Below are 20,216 nucleotides of genomic sequence, written 5' to 3'. Positions count from 1 at the left end.
TTGGATGGTGGACAGGGAGTCAGGAGGTGCAGTGCTTGCTGTGAGATTCCTGCTCTCTGACCTATTATTGTAGTCACTGGCTGGCTGGTCAGGTTCAGTTTCTAGTCCACGTTGGCTCTCGGATGTCGATGGTGGAGGATTCAGCAGTGGTAGCGCATTGAATCTCAAAAGGCAGTGGGTTCAAATCTCCAACAAGGAAGGAGGATATTTCTTGGTATTTGTGTATGTGTGAATGTTGCTTGCCCCTTGGCAGTCACCGGCAAACATCCCTCCTTCTGAACTTTACGGATGGAAAGTAATTGATGAGGTCGCTGGGATCGTTGGTCCTTGGGAGCTCCTGCGGAGATGTCCTGGAACTGAGATGGTCGGCCTCAGGCAGCTACAACTGTCTTTTTTATTATGGGTGTGACTCCACCCAATGGAGAGTTTCCTCATTTCCACTGACTCTAGTTTTGATAGACCCCCTTGATGCCAAGCTCTCTTGGTTCCCAACATATTCTGACAATTCATGCAATGGCAATACTGATTGAAAATGTAACTCTTATAGATATCAAAGCAGCTTTTGGCTTGGTCATGGAAGACAAGGTAATTGTGGAGGGGTGTTCTTCTGACTGGAGGTTCTGTGACCAGTGGTGTTCCACAAGGATCAGTGCTGGGACCTCTGTTTGTTTGTAATTTATATAAATTATTTGAATGAAAATATAGATGGTCTGATTATTAACTTTGCAGATGACCTAAAAATTGATGGGAGTGAGAAAGGTTGTCAAAGGATATAGCAAAATTCCGATCTCCCTGAAATTCAAATTCCCTGAAATGTTCCATGAGTTGGTGTCCTGTCTCCCCAATGTAGAGACCACATCAAGAGCAATGGAGACATTAGATGAGGTGGGTGGATGTGCAGGAAAATCTCTGCTGGATGTGGACGCATCCTTTGGGCCCTTGGATGGAGATTAGGGTGGGGAGGTGGCAAAAAAATGGCAGATGGACTTTAACCTGGACACTGAGGTGATGCATTTTGGGAGCTCAAATGCAAGATGAAAGTATAAAGTAACTGGCAGGACCCTGAGATGCCCTCTGTTTCTTCCTCTCCTGGTAACCAAACTGGCCCCTGCCCTCAACAATTTCTGCTTCAAATCCACCCACTTCCTTCATACAAAAGGGGTACCATGAGCATCCACATGGGTCCCAGCTATTCCTGCCTCTTCGTTGATACATGAAACAGTCAATCTTCCACAGCTACACTGACACCATTCCCCACCCTTTCCTCCACTGTATTGATGACTGTATCGGTGCCACCTCGTACTCCCTCAAGGAGGTTGAACAGTTCATCAATTTCACGAAAACCTTCCACCCTGACCTCAAGTTCACCGGGACAATCTCGGGCAGCCCTCTTCCCTTCCTGCACCCCTCCATCTCCAGTGACCAACACAGCATGCACATCTATTTCAAAACCACCAACTCCCGCAGCTACCTGGACTACCCAGGTGGGCGGCACGGTGGTACAGTGGTTAGCACTGCTGCCTCGCAGCGTCAGAGACCCGGGTTCAATTCCCGCCTCAGGCGACTGACTGTGTGGAATTTGCACATTCTCCCCGTGTCTGCGTGGGTTTCCTCCGGGTGCTCCGGTTTCCTCCCACAGTCCAAAGATGTGCAGGTCAGGTGAATTGGCCATGCTAAATTGCCCGTAGTGTTAGGTAAGGGGTAAATGTAGGGGTATGGGTGGGTTACCCTTCGGCGGGCCGGTGTGGACTTGTTGGGCCGAAGGGCCTGTTTCCACACTGTAAGTAATCTAATCTAATCTACCCCTCGCCCAGTAAAACGGCTATCCATCACTCACCATTCCTCCACCTCCATCGTACCTGCTACCAGGAGGAGCGATTCCACTCCAGGACATTCCAACTGGCCTCCTACCTCAAGGACTGCAATTTCCCCTCCCATTTGATCAACAATGCCCTCCAGGGCATCTCCTCCACTTTCCGCACCTCTGCCCTTTAACCCCACCCATCCAACCACAACTCGGATAGAATCCCTCTGGTCCTTACCTTCCATCCCACTAATCTCCATGCATCATCCTCCGCAATTTCCACTACCTACAATCAGACCCCACCACCAGAGATATGTTTCCCTCCCTCCCCACCCCCATCAGCATTCTGGAGAGACCATTCCCTTCGCGACTTCCTTGTTAGGTTCACGCCCCCCCCCCCTTACTGGAACCTTGCCTTGCTGCCGCAAGAGATGTAAAACCTGCATCCACACCTCCCCACCCTAATCTCCATCCAAGGGCCCAAAGGATGCGTCCACATCCAGCAGAGATTTTCCTGCAGATCCACCCACCTCATCTAATGTCTCCATTGCTCTCAATGTGGTCTCTACATTGGGGAGACAGGACACCAACTCATGGAACATTTCAGGGAACATCACTGGAACATACGCACCAAACAATCCCACTGCCTGTGGCTGACCACTTCAATGCCATCTCCTATTCTGCCACGGATATGCAAGTCCTGGGCTTCCTCCACCCCCAAATCCAACCCACCTGATGCCTGGAGGAAGAATACCTCATCTCCTGCCTTGGAACCCTCCAACCACACGGCATCAATGTGGATTTCACTAGTTTCCTCATATCCCTTCCCCTCACTTCATCCCAGATCCAACCCTCCAACCCTGCACCTTCTTGAACTGACCTACCTGTCCATCTTCCTACCGACCTATCTGCTCCACCCTCCCCTCTGACCTATTACCATCACCCCCCACCTGTATCTACCTATCACTTTCCCCAGTTACCTCCCTCCCAGCCCCACCCCATCTTCCTATTTATCTCTCAGCCCCCTTCCCCCACCCACATTCTTTATGTCTGAAACGCCGATCCTCCTGCTCCTCGGATGCTGCCTGACCTGCTGTGCTATTCCAGCACCACACACTCAGCCCTGATCCCCAGCATCTGCAGTCCTCACTTTCTCCCAGGACCCTGAGGATCATTGATTATACAGAGAGTCCACAGTTTTCTGAAAGTGGCAACACAATTGGATAAGGCAGTAAAGAAGGTATATGTCATGCTGATTATCTTTAGTCGCAGCATTAAGTACAAAATTGGGAAGTCGTGTTGTAGCTGTGTAAAACTTTGTGGAGGCTTTGGAGAGGTGCAAGAGGTTTACCAGGATGTTACCATGTGTATTAGTTATAAGAGGAGGCCGGACAAACTTGGATTGTTTTAACTTGAGCGTTAAAAGCTGAGGGGTGACCTGTTAGAAGTTTATTAAATTATGAGGGGCATGGGTAGGATGATGTTGGAGCCGTTTTCCCAAGGTGGAAATGTCACATACTAGAATGCATAGGTTTAAGGTCAGAGGGAGAAAGCTTAAAGATGTTTAAGGCAAATTTTTTACGCAGAGGGTTACCTGAAAATGGTAGAAGCAGATACAATAGCAATGTTTAAGAGGCATTTCGCCATACATATGAACAGGCAAGGTATAGAAGGATACAGACTGTGTACAGCTGATGGGATTAGTTTAGAGCAACATCATGGTTGGCACTGACATGGTGGGCTGAAGGGCCTGATCCTTGCTGTACTGTTCTGTGTTCTACGAAGCCTTTCAAAATCAAGGCAGTTTGTAATATTTAAAATACAGAAACCGATTTAATGAGATGCTGTTTGAATGATAAATATCGGCTAAGGCACTGGGGAGGTCTCTTTCGAAATGTGCCTCAGATCTATTCCTTCTACGCCTGAGAGAGCAGATAGGATTATCATCCCATTGGAAACATAACAATCCCACAGGAACAAACACCTTGGCTTATGTTTTGACTTTACTATTGGGAAATGTTCAATTATAGCACCAGATCTCCATTGCCAGTCAAGGGATTTAAAAAGGGGAACCTGAAACTGCAGCAGTAGCGAATTTTTAAAGTGAATTTCAGGTGTTAGAGTTATCATCCACACAAATCAAGTGGATATAGAAAGTATAAAGATCTAACTGTTTTAAAAAAAAAACAGACAAAGGTAGTCTAAGAATAGGTTAGGGTCTTTTTATAACCATAAATAATAAAATGATTGTGGCACCTTGAAATTCAAGGATGCCATGTGCAGTGTGTCTACCACTGAGCATTATTTTCAATCTCTAACCCAGCAATCTCATGGGACTAGTTCAGTTTAGGAAACCTGGTTGGCATGGATGATTTTGCCAAAGGATCTGTTTCCGTACTGTATGACTAGAACCTCTCTCTCTGTGATTGGTGGATTCCACTAACTGGAAGCTAAACTAGTTGGGTTGTAATAACAGAATAATGTAAAAGCACTTTGGTTGAAGAAATCTGTAGACCAGGTCTGTTTGTGTTCATGTAGCTTGTAATGGTACTGTCTCTCATGATTAGCTTTCCCACTTTGTTTAGGAGCAATGGGGGCTCTCTGTCAGATTTCAACTGACCTTCACTTAGAGCTGTGAAGAAATGAAATCTGGTTCCTGATAATCCTGTGGTGTTCAACATAGCCTACCATGCATTGCAGAACTGGAGCTCTAGCTGATTTGTAATGTGATATCAGGCCCAGTCATTGATCAAAGTAAAGATTTTGATTAGTGTAGTCTGATTTGCATCTCATGCTATCTCTGAATTTACCGTTTTGCCTGTTAATCTGGTCCTCTTGCCTTGAGTACAACTTGGCCCAGTACCTCTTCAACTTTTTTCCTCTGTGTCTTCGTCCTGCATGACTTGCTCTGTCTCTCACTCTTTTTTTTTCTCTCTTGCTCATCTCTCTTCTCCTTCCACACCTTCTCTTCCCCCCCCCCCCCCCTTCTGTTCTGTCTCCACTCCCCGCCACCCTAGCTCCACCCAATCCTGCTTGCACCGTCTCTTGCTCTCATTCTTTCTTTTTTTGACTCCCACAGGTTAAGGTGGATGTCTCAATGTTTTTCATTTGCGTGTTTTTCTATTTTTGTTCATTCACATGATGTAGATATTGCTGGCAGCATTAATACTTATAATGAACACTAACTGCCGTGAAGAAAGAGGTGGTGTTGAGCTGCTTGTTTGAACATGGTTGGTAAATCCACAGTACTGTTAGGCCCAATGATTGAGTGAAGAATTATATTGTTCCAAGTCAGGATAGTACACGACCTTCATGATTCCATACACCTTGCTACCTTTACCTTTTTAGAGGTTCCGGGTTTGGAAGGTGCTGATGAAGAACACTTGTTGAATTGTTATGATGTATCTTGTAGATGGGAAACACTTCCACCATTGTGTGCAGGCAATAGAGGGAGTAAATATTTAAGGTTGTGTATGGAATGTGATAGTATTGAGCTGCTTCAGTGTTACGGAGCTGTATTTAGTCAGGTATGTGGCATTCAATCCCACTCGCAATTTGTGTCTTGTAGATGGTGAGCAGACTTGGAGCAGCCAAGAGCTGACTCGCTTGTGATAGAATTTTCAACCTGTGCTCTGTTTTAGTAGGTACAGTATTATATGGGTGCTCTATTTAACTTTCTAGTCAATGGTTATCCTCAAGGTATTGATGATGGAGGATTCAGTGAAAGTTATGCCATTGAACAACGAGGTTATAGTAAGTAGTCTCCATAGTCCCAGAGGACCACAAGACTCCTCTCTCATCCTAGAGAGTGCGAAAGACGATTAGTGGTGATTTAACCTGAGGGTCACCATGCCTCAGGCAAGGGGAGAGGTCGAGAATGAGGGACCTGCAGGTTCTCCAGGTTTGAGTTAAGGAAGAGAAATTTGAAGGGGAAGATCTTGCAATAAAGTTTAGTCATCCCTAGCTGACTAAACAAAAATATTAAAAAGTCAAATGTATTGAAAAGGTATGTATTAATTGGTGATTGTTAGATGGGTTGGACAGAATATAAAACAGCAAAGAATGAGGTAAAGAAAATTAATGAGGGAGGGAATTTTTAAAATGCGAAAGTTAGCTAGAAATATGTAAAGAGATACTAAGAGTTTCTGCAGATTTTTTCTGAAGGAAGTGAATCTGGGGAATTAATAATGGAAATAAAGAGATGGCAGATGAATTCAACAGGAATTTTGCATCTGTCTTCACTCGCGGATACAAGTAACATCCCAAAATAGCTATAAATCAGGAAACTGAAGGGAGGGAAGTTACAATCACCGGGGAAGGGATATGGAGTACAATTTTGGAGTTGCAGGTTGATGAGAATATCCATCATGGATGTCATCCTGGACTCTTCCATTAAATTAGAAAGCCTGAAGTACAAATCCTATATTCAAAAAGTAAGAGAGACAGAAAACAGTAGTAACCTATAGTCTAGTTAGCTTAACATCTGGCATAGAGAAGATGTTAGAAACTTTTATAAAGGTATCAAAATGTGACAATTATAAAAGTTCACGGTAATCAGGCAGAGTCAGCATGTTTTTGAGAAAGAGGAATTGTGTTTGATCAGCTTGGAGTTGATTTGGGGAAATAACGTGCTGTGGACGAAATAAACCATTGGTTATACTGTACTTAGATTTTCAGCTAGAATTTCATAAGATGTCATATTAAAGGTTATTGCAGAAAATAGAGTTTATTGTATTGGCATGTGTAGAGGATTGACTAGTGAACAGGAAATCGGAGACGTAAATGGGTTATTTTCTGATTGGCAAGATGTAAAGAGTGGTATGCTACGGGATTAGGGCTGGGACCTCAAATTTCAACAATTTATCTGAATGACATTGACAGCACTGAAGGTATTTATTTCCAGATTAGAGTAGTGCTGGAAAAGCACAGTAGGTCAGGCAGCATCCGAGCAGCAAGAAAATCGACATTCCAGGCAAAAGCTCTTCATCAGGAATTGTATTTATTTGCTGATCACTTGAAATTGCTTGAACTCTCAATCTCTTTTATATTTCAAATATCATCGTGTGTAGTTGCCTGGTAGGCTGTCAATTTGCATCACTTTGCTCTCCTCTTCCCACCCAAACTTCCATCCTGTGATAAACAATATGCTGCTAAATGTAGGGGATCGCAATTACTGAATGTCTGGCTTACAAATGCTTGAAGTTACAAACGGGTATAATTTTTAAGACCCCAACTTTGCTGTACTTGCGAACAATTGCTTTATATTGTCTTGCATTGTTTTTCCAAGTTGCGTACAAATTGACTTGTGGACAGACTCCAAAACAGAAACCGTTCACAACCTGGGCACTGTCTGGATTTCACCCTGCCTTTTTTAAAAAAAAAAACACCCTGTAATTCGGCAACCTGCTGGGGCTTATGAATGTTTGCATAAAGAGACTCCATGTTGCAAAGGAAAATATTTCACATAGTTTTTCAAGCTTAATTTACAGTTGATGACTTGTGTTATTTTACTATTTTTTCCATTTAATATGGATAATGTCAGAACATTCCAAGATGTTTATTAAGTAAAGCAGTTGACTTTAAAATACCAAACTTCCATTTGGTCTTTGGACTATTTTAATATAAAACTTGGTCGTAATGAAGATGACAGGTAACTTTGGCATGATAAAAACCACAAAAAAAAACTTCGTTTTGTGAACTGTGTGCACGCCCCTCTGATCAGAAGAGTATGCTAGCCTCATACCTCTGCTGTACTACACTACAAACCCAGAGGTTATTAGTTCAGATCCCAGTATGGATTAAAGGAAAATTGAAACCAGCTTGTGGGCTGACTTCAGTAGCTTAACTTTGGAAGATATCAGACGATTGTTTTAAAAGTCCTAATTGATTCACTAGTATAGTGTCATTGCAATCAACCCTGAAGAGTAGACCCTGATAAATGACCTAGGAGAAAGTGAGGTCTGCAAGTGCGGAGGTCAGAGACGAGAGTGTGTTGCTGGAAAAGCACAGCAGGGCAGGAAGCATCCAAGGAGCAGGAGAATTGACATTTCGGGCCAGAGCCCTTCATCAGGAATTCCTGATGAAGGGCTCCTGCCCAAAACATCGATTCTCCTGCTCCTTGGATGCTGCCTGACCTGCTGTGCTTTTCCAGCAACACACTCTCAGCCCTGATAAATCACCCCTGCTCTGGTTTTAAGAGTCCAATCCGATGTGATTTTGTAAATTCTTATCAAGTCGTCTGAAGTGCAATAATAAACGACCCAGTTATAAATAATTAATATCTAATCAAAAATACGTGAGGAAGAATACTTTCTTTAAAAAAAAATGTTTATTCATGGATTGGACATTGCTAGCCAGGCAACCATTTATTTCCAAAAGTAGTTGCCCTTGAGAAAGTAGTAGTGAGCTGCCTTCTTGAACTGCTGCAGTCCATTTGGTGTAGGTATATCCACAATACTGTTAGAGTTCCAGGTTTTGTCCCAGCAATGTTGAAGGGTTGTCAATATATTTCCAGGTCCAAGTATATTGAGTGACATGGAGGGGAACTTGCAGGTAGTGATATTCCTATATGTCTGTTGCCCTGATCCTTCTAAATGGAAGTGGCTGTGGGTTTAGAAGATGCAGATAAACAAACGTTGGAGAATTTTAGCAGTTCCTCTTGTAGACGGTGCACACTCCTGCTACGGAGTGTTAGTGGTGGAGTAAGTGACTGGTACCACATCCACAAACAATCCAGCTGCTTTGTCCACTTGCATGTTGTTGCAGCTGGACATATCCTAACAATTGGAGAGTACTTCGTCACACTCCTGACTTATGTCTTGTAAATGCTGACCGGGCTTTGCAGAGTCAGCAGGAAAGCTACTTGCTGCAAGACTCCTATCCTCTGTCCTTTTTTTTTATTTAGCAACAAGATTTATCTGGTTGTTTCAGTTTCTGGTCAATTTAATAATGGGGGTTGATAATGCCACTGAATGTTAAGGGGCAATGGTTCACTTTCTGTCTTATTGGTGATGGTCATCATCTGGCATCTGTGCGATGCAAATTTTACTGGCTACTTTTCAGCCCTTGCCTGGATATTTTCCGGGTCTTGTAGTATTTGGGCTTTGACTACTTCAGTATTTGAGGAATCACAGATGGCGTTGAACATGGTGAAGTCATCAGCAAATATTCCCCACTTGTGACCTTAGTGATGCAGGGAAGGTCATTGATGAAGCAGCTGAAGGTGGTTGAACCTAGGACACCACACTGAGGAACACATGCACAGACATCCTCAAACTGTGGTGAGTGACTTCCAACAACCACGTTTTTCCTTGTGCAAGGTATGACTCCAACCAGCGGAGAGTCTTCCTCAAATCTCCACAAGTTTAGAATAGAGCAAAGAACTGGAGATGCCCATTCACTTACCCATCCATTCACTCACCTCGGTCCCCCTGCTGTAGGAAAGATGTTGTGAAACTTGAAAGTGTTCAGAAAAATTATGCAAGGATGTTGCCAGGGTTGGAGGCTTAAAAGTATAGGGAGAGGCTGAATAGACTGAGGTTATTTTCCCTGGAGCATCAGAAGCTGAGGGGTGACCTTACAAGGGTTTTAAAAAAAGCATGAACGGCATGGATAGAGTGGAGTCCAATACTAGAGGGCATTGGTTGACGGTGAGAGGGGAAAGATATAAAAGGTGCAACATTTTCACACAGAGGGTGGTGTGTGTATGGAGTGAGCTGCCAGAGGAGGTGGTGGAGGCTGGTACAATTACAACATTTTAAAAGCATCTGGATGGGTATATGAATAGGAAGGGTTTAGAGGGATATGGGCCAAATGCTGGCAAATGGGACTAGATTAGGTTAGGATATCTGGTCAGCGTGAACAAGTTGAACTAAAGGGTCTCTTTCCATTCTGCAAATCTCTATGACAGAAATTACTGGAAGAACTCAACAGGTCTGGCAGCATCTATGGGAAGAAAGTAGAGTTAAGGTTTGAGTCCGGTGACACTTCATTAGAATGTTCTGGTACTGGAGAGGATGTCCTTGCTGTTCATTTAATGTCACAGGATCCAGATTCTATGATTTCATTATTACATCCATCTGACAAGGCAAATGAGATCTCCATCTTGTGGAAGGTCTCTTAACCTGTTTGTAATATTTGCCTTATGCCCCACTCGAGCACCCTAGTATCATAGTGGTGTTGCGATTAGTTGAAAAGTGAATATGATATATAATAAGATTGGAAGTTATGTAAAAATGTACTTTGATGCCCAGTGACAGGTTCTCCAAAAGTGGAAGTAACTCTTTTAGCAACCACTGTTCTCTTATTCTGCATTTGGCTTCTAAAGCAACCCCCTAGCTACCTGCAACCTTTCTATTGAATGTTTGATCTTGGCCTATTCATCATCGTGAGGGGTGTGTAGAAGGACCATACTGAAAAAAGGAAGGATGGTCATATTGCATACCCTCAGTAAACAAATTGACGAGAGGCCGGGAACTGCAATTAGTGGAATTAGAAGGCATTGCAAGCTCAGAATTAAAATCCGAACAGGGCTGTGCACATTGTAAACTGGTCTTTTAGACTGTTAGCTAGGAAATGAGTAATGATGTGATGGAGGTTTGTAATTTATTGGTATAATTTGAAAAATAGGGGAAGAGTAGATCTTAGTTCCTAGTTCTCTAAAGGTTTTTATTTGAAAGGTCAGAAAATCATTTTGAGCAGTGAATTAGAGGTATTTCCAGGAAGGCATGTGATTTAACTGACGATCAGCTACATTAGGAGCTAATTGCTGAATGTTTGCAAAGTTGGGTTTTAGTGATGGAGAAGCCAATAGTAGGTGCCTCTAGCAGGTTGAATCCTGAAGAATGAGTCAACCAAACGCAGTTTTTTTTTAATGTTTGTAGACATCTCAAGGTTGTCAGAATTGTCACCTTGGCCATCAGAGTTGGAAAGAAGTCTTCTGGCCACAGACCTAAGCTGCTTCAGTAGAAGGGCCAGAAAGTGTCATTTGAGTAAAGATAGGAGTGATACTCTTCCCTGACTAAAAGATTTTGCAGTGGATAGAGTTGAATCGTTTTTTTTTAAGTTGTCTTGTGTGTTGCTGGTTTTTTTTCCCTTTTATTTAGTAACACCACATAAAATAAACTGCAAAATAAAACTTTTATGATCTGTTAGGCTAAGTTTTATTCTGAGATTGAACTTGTCCAATATTACCAGCAGTTGGGATCAAAATGATGGTGAGAAGTGGAAATCCTTGACTAAATTGGCATCTGTTTTATTTTTCCAAAACGTTCTAAATGAATATTCCATGTGAAAATCTGAAAATTGTCCCATCCTGATTCCTGTATGTGAGTATATCCTAGTTATATTGCAACTAGTCTAATGCCCATAGGCAGCAAAGTAAACCAAGAACTGCAGATAAACCATGCTGCCCAGCGACCTCCAATAGTTTAAGCAAGTAAGTTGAGCTTTTGCTCAGTTGTAACCAGGCAACCTAATACCAAGGACTGTGGAGGGGCTGTGATTAGACCCAGCTGATCAGTCCCCATTCAGTTATTCCAAGTGGTTATTCTGTTTGCAGAACCAGACCTTAGATCCTAGGTTGGGATTTATTCAACATTACTAGAGCAGCTTTTATAAGCTTGCCTCTTGTTATTCCTGGAGGTTGCTAGGATAAAATATGATGTCATCAAGATATTTAAAACTGCATACTCTCTAGGTACAGAGAAGCTGTTTCCTCTGATGGGATCAAGAGGGTATAACTTATTCAAGGGTGATTCAGGAGTGAAATCGGGAAGCATTTTTTCATACACAATGCTAGTGGAAATCATAAACTCTTTCTCCCTTGAAAGGCTGTGTATTTTGGATGAATTGGCATTTTCTTGTCTTAAACGGACACATTTATGTCAGATAAAGAAAATTAAATTTTAATCCAGATCTTGCATCCTCTCACTAAATGGCCTCCCCAACAAGTTTGACGTATTGAGCAACCTATTCCTGTCCTTTATTAGATTACCATATAGTAAGAAAGTCTTTGTATTTATCAAGCTCCTTTCACATTCTCAGAATCATTGTGCATCATTATAATCAATTTTTTAGCCTAACACTGCAGCTAATCTGTCGCAACCAGCAGTGAGGTGAGTAACCAGTTAATCTGTTTGGACAAAGTTGGTTGAAGGACAGAATAAGAATATATATAAATTTCTTTAAATGATGGTGTGGGATCTTTAGCATTCAGCAAGGAAAGGGAAGAAAACCTCTCAAACGTCCTACACAACACACCATTGATATTTCCACTGGATAATATCTCCACTTGCATCTCTGAAATGTGACTTGAAAGTATAACCTTTAGACTCCAAGGTAGTTGGATGTTAAGCAAGGAAAGGATCATGTTCTTATTGTGTTGTCTACTTTGGTCAGGTATCCTGCCAACGTCCTGCTTCCCATATAAAAGAGTGATGATATGGACTAAGGTTTTGAAGTATAGCCAGGTCAAGGAAAACTTCTTCAAGAAGCTTGCGAAAGAAAGATTCTATTTCAAGATATCTACTCTTAATTGCTACACTGTCATTCATAGGACAAAAAATCTATGTATGTGAATGGTGGGAGAGGAAATGTTTGGGGTTAATTAATGATACCATCATCACTTGCAACATTCCATCACACTACACTCTTGGCAATTGTAGAATCTCCTATTTAATTTTCTTTTTAAATCAGGGACTGATTAGGGCCACCATTTTCTCCCTATCTTCTGTTGCTCTTAGGTGGTGGTGCTGATTCACTGCATTGAGCCACGGTCAACTGACTAACTTCATTGAGAGAGCAACTCCTTTGGTTTTGGACTGGAGCCCTTCATAAGCAAAGCCAGGTTAAAAATGGCAGGTTTCCTTTATCAAAATGTGTTAGTAAATCCGTTACACTACTTGCTTCAGTACTATACTTTCAGAGCTGCAAGAAAATATTGTGTTTTCCTAAAACACTGCTGGAGGGTCAGTACTTTTAGGAGAACAGGATGAAGTGCAGTCAGTTTGGTTGCGATGCTTCGGTTATTATCACTTTGTTGCCTCTTTTTATGTGAAGAAGTTTCTAACCTTGTGCTTTATTCCATTTTCTTACATGGCTTGCTTGGTCATCTGCAACAGAGAAGACGAGAATGCAGTAAGATTTAAATAATGTTCAATTAATTGTTATTAATCGTTCTGTTGGGGAGAGAGAGAGACTGATCCCTTTCTTGCTGTTCATTGAAAAAGATTTGGCCAATTTTAAGCTTTAGCCGAATTCAGAAACCTGGCTTCAGTGGGATGTAAAATGAATGGGGAAGTTTTCATTTTTTTGAGGGGGAAAAATGTTGTCCTTGAGTTCATCAAAGCAAGAACAGGTTGGGATTTTACTCATTGGAGATTATCAAAATGAGAAGTGTTATCAATGAAACGTGTAGGATTCCTAAGGGGCTTGCCAGGGTAAGTTCTGAGAGGATGTCTCCCCTCATGGGAGAATGTAGGAACAGAGGGTACAGTTTTAAATTGGCACTCCTTTATTCTGAGATTGAGATAAGGAGACATTTCTTTTTCTGAGAGTTGAGTCTGTTTGGGACTCCATGCCACAGAGAGCTGTTGGGGCAGACTCCTTCTTGATCAGAAGGGAAGTCAAGAGTTACAAGAAAAGTGCAGGAATGAAGACCTGAGTCTCCCATGCTGTGATCCTATTGAATGGCAGAGCAGGCTCAAGGGGCCAAATGACCTCCTGTTCCTAATTTTGTAAGGTCTTACAGTATATAATTGTGTTGAATGTGCCAGTATTAGCCTTGAGATCATGAGCATGTTCAGCCAGGTTCAAAACTAAGTAATGTTCTTCTATGCTATCTCATCATATACTCGCAGGGCAGATATGGCATGGGTAAGCTCTGTTCATATGCGTCAAACACACTACAGCAGGTTGGATACAGTAAAGCTCCATCCACGCTACCCATCAAACACCCCCAAGATAGATATGGATTAGATATCCAAACCAATGTAAAATTCATCCATCAAGGTACCTGAACTACCAAAAAAGTTTAAATTTATATAGTAGTTTATGTCATTTGTCAAAACTGTTTTTAAAAAAAATCGTCATTTTGCTATGGGATATGGACTTCGCTGGCTAAGCCAACACATTTGTTCATCCCTAATTGCCCAGAGGCAACTAAGACCCAGATTGCTGTGGGTCTGGAGTCACATATAGATGAGACCAGATAAGGACAATAGATTTCCTTACCTAAATGGATTAGAACTAGATGGACTTTTACTCACAATTGGCGATTGTCACATGGTCGCCGCCAGAGCAGTTAGTTATATAAATGAATTATTCCAGATTTTTACTTAAGTCAAATTTCACCATCTGCCATGGTGAGGTTCAAATCTAAGATTCCAACATTACCCTGGGGTTCTAGATTACTAGTCTAGTGACATTCTCACTATTTCACTCCCTCCCCTCCACATACAACAAATTACCTTTCAATGGAAGGAAAACAGTCAATTTGTTTAGCTAAAAATTGCATAAAAGATTAATCATTTGCATTTTTTAATGTGTTATTTAAAGGAGAATGTTGTCTAGGAAACTAGAGAACTTCTTTCACTGAAATTGTACCTTAGGATCTTTAATGTTTACCTGAAAGAACGGATTTAACTTTGGTTTCATGCCCTACTGAATGACCTTCACCTCTGACTGTGTAACACTCACTATGTCTCCACTCGTGTTGGCCTGAATTATATGCTCAGGTCTTGAAGTGGCATTTGAAGTCACAATCTTTTGACTCTGGAAAGTTGCAAAGTTGTACTTTTCCCATTTGCCAAATCAGCCATCCTTTAACATCCTGAGTGAGGTTTCTCGATTACTTAAAATTATATCGCTCTCTCATTTTGAATTACTTTTAGACTTTAAATTCTTATTTATTTGCTTAAAATAAATAATTCATAAATGCCACTCAGATACATCAGGAAGATTCTGCCCTGGGCTGTGCAGGTTAATTGATTTTAGCCAGATGAACAATGAGAGAGCTTCTCAATGCCCTAATCATGAAGGGGGAGATATGCCATATATGTCAGCCTGCTTGGCTCCTCCTCATTGCAATCACTATTGTTATTATGCTAATATTTCCACTAATATTTTCCAGTTCCTTGGCTACATGATCAGTCCTCAGGTCAAGGCTGAGACCTTGACTGTATATATGGTGCCTAGCCACCATGCACAATCCTGCCTTTGTCTGTCCACATCCACTTTTTATTAGCAAGGTGATCACTAGGTAGCCATTCAGAGTAGGAACCCTCTGTACCTCATGGGTAATTGAGTGGGCAAAATCATCACAAATATGGAGCTTTTGGTGCACTGAACTTGCATGTGTCCCAAATACCTGCTATCTTGATTGACATTAAGCTTGAATTATATTGAGCTGCACTATTACTGAGCTGTACCTAAAGTTTGTGTAATACCATTGCAGGTTAAGCCAGAGAATCCATCGGTATTGAATGTTCTCAAGGGTCAAGTGACAAAAGGCTGTAGTCGCTTTCTACCCAAGGGCACCAAGGCAAAAGTCAACCTGGAGGACCAAGGGCGACAGAAAGTGTCTTTTACCTTCAATGTAACAAAGACCTTACGAAATAGGTTCCAAAGTGCCATTGGGAGTGAACTGGATGAAGTCAAGATCCCATCTCTGACATTGCCTCCGATTTCGGTGAAAGGGAGCCAGGACAATAAAAGTGACTCTGATTCAGCTGATGCTACTGAGACCACTACCTCACCGCCAAAATCCAAGGTAGAGTGGAGTAAGGTACATTTCAAGAAGAAGCATCTCACCGATGCAGCTAAACCTGCAGGTTTGCAGGACAGGGAACCATGCAGCTCATCAGTGGAGGAGCCTGTGGATGTAGCTGCCAAGAAGGATTGTACAGGAGGAACAGAAACTGTGACTAAGGTGGCTGCTGAATCAAAACCGAATCTCAGTACATCCCACATTGGGAAAGGTGATAACTTGGAGGAATTTAAGAATGTCTCCTCATCTTCGGAAAACGATGAGCTTAGGAAGGTTACCCAAGCAGAGGAAGCAGTGCATGCACAATCAGCTGGCTCAGAGTCTGATGGGGATTTATTAAGGAGGTCGCAAGAAATGAGAAACACTGAATCCGATCGAGATGTTAAGAAAAATCTAATTTCTTCCAAAGTGGATGACGTTGAAAAAGCTTTCTCTCATTCCAAGTCTGATAGGGATAAGAGGAGCAGTGGCCGTTCCAAGTTGGATCGAGATGTTAGAAGAGCTTCATCCCGCTCAAAATATGGAAGGGAGGAAAGGGTCAGTTCTTCTCGATCCCGTTCTGATAGAGACTCGCGGATACCCTCTTATTCAAAGTCAGACCGTTCAAGGACATCTTATTACCGTGATAAGGATCGAGGATATCGTAGAAGTTCACCTTACTCAGAAAGGAGCAAATTTTCACGTTCCAAATTAACATCAGATTTAAGAGATGCTTCCTCTTGTTCAGATTCTGAAGAAGATTCTAGAAGATATTATCCTAGATCAAATGATTTGAGGAGGGCTTCGTTGTGTTCTAAATCCTATAAAGACTCTCGGAAGTACCAATCACGGTCAGACAGAGACCTGAGGGCAACATCATCCTGCTCTGAGTCAGAAAGAGAGTCTAAAAGGACTAAATCTCACTCTAAATCAGATAAAATGTCCAGAGCATCAGCTTCCTGTCATGAGTCAGAAAGCTCTAAAATAAATTCTCCTGAACCAGAATTAGATTCCAGGAAATTGTCCAAATCAGACAGTCATTCAAAGGTATCTTCACTTCATACAAAGTCGTCATCATCTTGTCATAAACCGGAAGTAGTTAAAACCAACTCATCTGACCTGGAATTAGATTGCAGGAAAATCACCAAATCCGATGGTCTTTCAAGGACAAGTTCATCTCATTCCAAATCTGTAACCTCTTGCCATGAAGTCATAGTAAAGAGGGATTCCCCTGAGTTAGAAATGGACTCAAAATGTTTTAAATTGGACAGTACCACCAGGGCACTTCCACCTCATTCCAAGTTATCTACTTGTGGAACAGCTCAAGGTGACTGCCCAGAGCTAGAATCAGATTCCAGAAGCAGTCACAATCCAGATATTAATTTGAGGGTATCACCTTTACATTCTAAATCAATTACTAACTGTGAAATGGAGGTGGTTAAAATGGAGTCTTCTGATCCAGAATTGGACTCTTGGACTAAAAGTAGACTAGATAAGAATTCAATGGTAGCTTTATCACATTCTAAGTCAACAACTTGCTATGAAATGGAGGTGGTTAAAATGGGCTTTGCTGAGCCAAAATTAGACCCATGGACAAACAGGTTTGACAAGAACTCAGTTGTAACCCAATCTCATTCTAATCCAATGACTTGCTATGAAGCGGAAGTAGTTAAAATGGAGTCCTCTGAACCTGAACTCAAATTGGACTCTTGGAAAAGCTGTACATTGGACCGAAAGGTGAGAATACCTGCATCTAGTTCCAGGTCCTGTAAAATGAGGACATTGCCTCTTTATACATCTGACAAGGAATTAAGGAGGATTTCGTGTTCTGAGTCAGAAGATGAATTCAGAGAGTTTCCTGAAATGCACAAGTCAGGAACGATACAGACTATTTCTAGATCAGATCAGATTTGTTCCTCATTTGATCACCAGTCGGACAATTATGTAAGCACCTCACCATATTCCACATCAGATTTATCAAGGGTGTTCTGCCACTCAAGATTCACTATGGATGTAGCTGGAAATTCCCCTGATTCTAAATTAGATAGACCTTTAGCAAAGGTTTCATCTAATTCCGAATCGGAGGAAGAACAGGGATCTTTACCTCTTTGCGAAGCTGATTTGATGGTTTCTTCTCATTCACATTCAAATGAATTGCTGTCCTTGCCCCATTTCATAATTAAGGATTTGAACACCTCCCCTCATTGCAGCTCTGATGAGATTAAATCCTTGGTCCACACAAAACTGGAGCAATTCAGCACTTGGCACTACTCCAAGGAGAAGGAGATTTTGCCTTGTCCCAAACAGGATGAAGCTGCATCCATGTCCCATTCAAATTCAGATCTAGCAAGGACTATTTTGGCAAATGCCAAAAGTTGCATAAATGAAGTTAAGCACATAGGTGACAAACCAACAGAAACGAGGGATGTCGATAGTCGAAGGGAACAACACACCAGTGAAGGAGATGAATTGAAGCAAGATAGGTTATTTCAGAATTGCAAAAATAAACCATATACAGATGTTAGTGACCAGAATTGGGATTCATTTGAGAAGGTTAGATTGTACACAGATTTGTCCAGTCACCTTGCTTCCGAAATGCAGGAGTCTTCAGAAGTGAGAACCCAAAATCTGTCAATTAATAATGAAGGTACCTCATTTTCTACCAGGCCAGATAGTTCTGTTAAAGTAGAGCCAGAGCAGTCAATGGAAATCTTTCAAGATGATGAAGAGACCGATGATGAGATGGCTGGGGAGGTGGACACTGAAAGACCTTTGAGTGTGACCAACCTGCTGAGCTCAAATGAAGCAGAGCATAGTTTAAAGACTTACAGAACCAAATCTGATTGTGATAGTAGCTGCATGAAGACAGAATATAGCAATGCGAGCTCTGAAAATGAAGAAGGCTTAGAGGTTGTCAAGAGTAGCAGTGAGCAGGAGAGTGAAGAGAGTGAAACAAGCTCTGATTCTGATGATAGTGGAGTTCCCAGGAACCGTTTGCAGTCTGTTGTGATCATTCCCAAGAATTCTACATTAACATTAGAAAAGAGTTCATCATCCTCTCCATCCTCCTCTTCCTCTACCAGAAGCAACCATCAGGAGAAGAAGCATTTGAGCATTGAAGGAGGTCAGAGAGAAGCAGAAGAAAAATTCTGTCAAGGACATCATCAACCAAGCAGTATTCAACTTGGAAGTGACCCCCAGGAGTTAGCTGGTGGCCAGATTCACGATGATGAAGAAGTTCAGGGCAGCCAGTTATTCTCCCCTATAGCAGCAGAGGACCAACCACAGGCCTCTTCAAGTCAGATCTCCCCCATTACTGAGGCCTGCAAAAGCAAGAAACAGCAATTGTCAAGTGACAAGGCAGACAGTACCAGTCAGCCTGATGGGTTTTCACCGGAACAAAATCAGCTTCCACGACCAGATGAAAAACCTGGTTGTGTGGAGTCTCCACATGTGGATGGATCTGCAGAGCAACACCATCACCAGTTGCTTGGTAGCTACTTGGACAGTCCTGTGTCTGGAGAGAACATTGCTCAGCCATCTGGTGGGTTAGAGAAAAGTCTCGAAGAAAAGCCAGACAGTGGTCAGGCCGTGCCTTGGTTGCAACAGCAGGCCCGAGATGAAGAGTCACTTTGTAGTCCAGAATATGTTGTTGACAGCCATGATTGGGACCTCTGTCAGCCAGAGAAGCCAAGCAGCAGTTACCAACAACCAGATAGCAGTTATGGACTGTGTCTGAAATATGAAAATCAAACAGAAGAAGCAGATTTACATGATCAAAATAGTTGCTGGCAAGCTAGCAAAGCCAATTACTGGGATCCCAGGTTGCACTCCAAGTCATTGTTGTATAGCAGCTATCAGTTGAGTCAAGATATTTCTGGCTCCGATGTTCAAGGGCAGGTGCAACCTGACTCGATGACTGATGACTTTGCAAGCTACGATAGCTGGGAGGCTGTGGTCCGTGACCCACGAACTGTTGCCAAAGGTGTAAGCTCTCTACAGGCTCATGAGATAACCAGCAATTCTAGTAAGGGGACCACTCTGGTGCTGAAGGCCAGTGACTCAACAGCAGACAAGGAGCCAAGGGCCAAAGGGTCAGAGAAAAGGTTGGAAGATGAGCAGGGGGACTCCCAGAAGGCGCAGCAAGAGGATATGGACACTGATTTGGAAAGTGATACCGACACACGGGACTGTGAGCAAGTGAGCACTGAGCTGGATTCACGTCCCATGTTGCCCTGCAAAGAATGGGTCTCACTAGTGTGCAAGATGGAAGACTTCAAAAACACTCAGTGGTGGAAGGAACAGTCAAAGTTGGGATTAATGCCACCTTACTTTGAGCTAATTGAAGAGAATTTGTATTTGACAGAGAGGTAACAACTTTTAAATACTCTTTTTATTAAACAATAATTCAAATTCTACCATAATGGAGATTATTGGTGTATCCTTAGTGGAAGTTATGCCAAACCTCTATCAATGAGAATTTAAGGATCAGCTATAAAATTATGTTAATTCCAGATACTACATTCTTGGAAGGCTATCGGATCCTTGGAGAAAATTCAGATGAGATTTGTCAGAATTATACCAGAACTGAGGGGCATTAGTTATATGAGGAGACAAGCTGGCTTGTTCACTTTAGTGCAAGAATATGGCGATAACTAAGTAATGGCA

The 20,216-nt window shown here is 42.2% G+C and overlaps 1 protein-coding gene across 3 annotated transcripts in view; it reads left to right on the top strand.

The window, feature by feature from the left end:
* The window catches only part of setd2 (SET domain containing 2, histone lysine methyltransferase), a 124,829-nt gene that overhangs the window by 38,532 nt on the left and 66,081 nt on the right, over positions 1 to 20,216 (top strand). For all 3 annotated transcript variants that reach the window (XM_043687964.2, XM_087986585.1, XM_087986584.1), the window contains exons 3-4: positions 12,925 to 12,940; positions 15,258 to 19,918. In XM_043687964.2, the coding sequence (XP_043543899.2) occupies positions 12,925 to 12,940; positions 15,258 to 19,918 (4,677 nt within the window). The remainder of the gene's footprint in view (positions 1 to 12,924; positions 12,941 to 15,257; positions 19,919 to 20,216) is intronic.

This window comes from Chiloscyllium plagiosum, unplaced genomic scaffold (assembly GCF_037043375.1).
Source record: "Chiloscyllium plagiosum isolate Xiang-an unplaced genomic scaffold, Cpla_swu_hap1 HiC_scaffold_4, whole genome shotgun sequence".
In the NCBI taxonomy this organism is placed as follows: domain Eukaryota; kingdom Metazoa; phylum Chordata; class Chondrichthyes; order Orectolobiformes; family Hemiscylliidae; genus Chiloscyllium; species Chiloscyllium plagiosum.
Note: the sequence above shows the minus strand (reverse complement) of the source record. Positions and strands in the feature narration are given on the sequence as shown.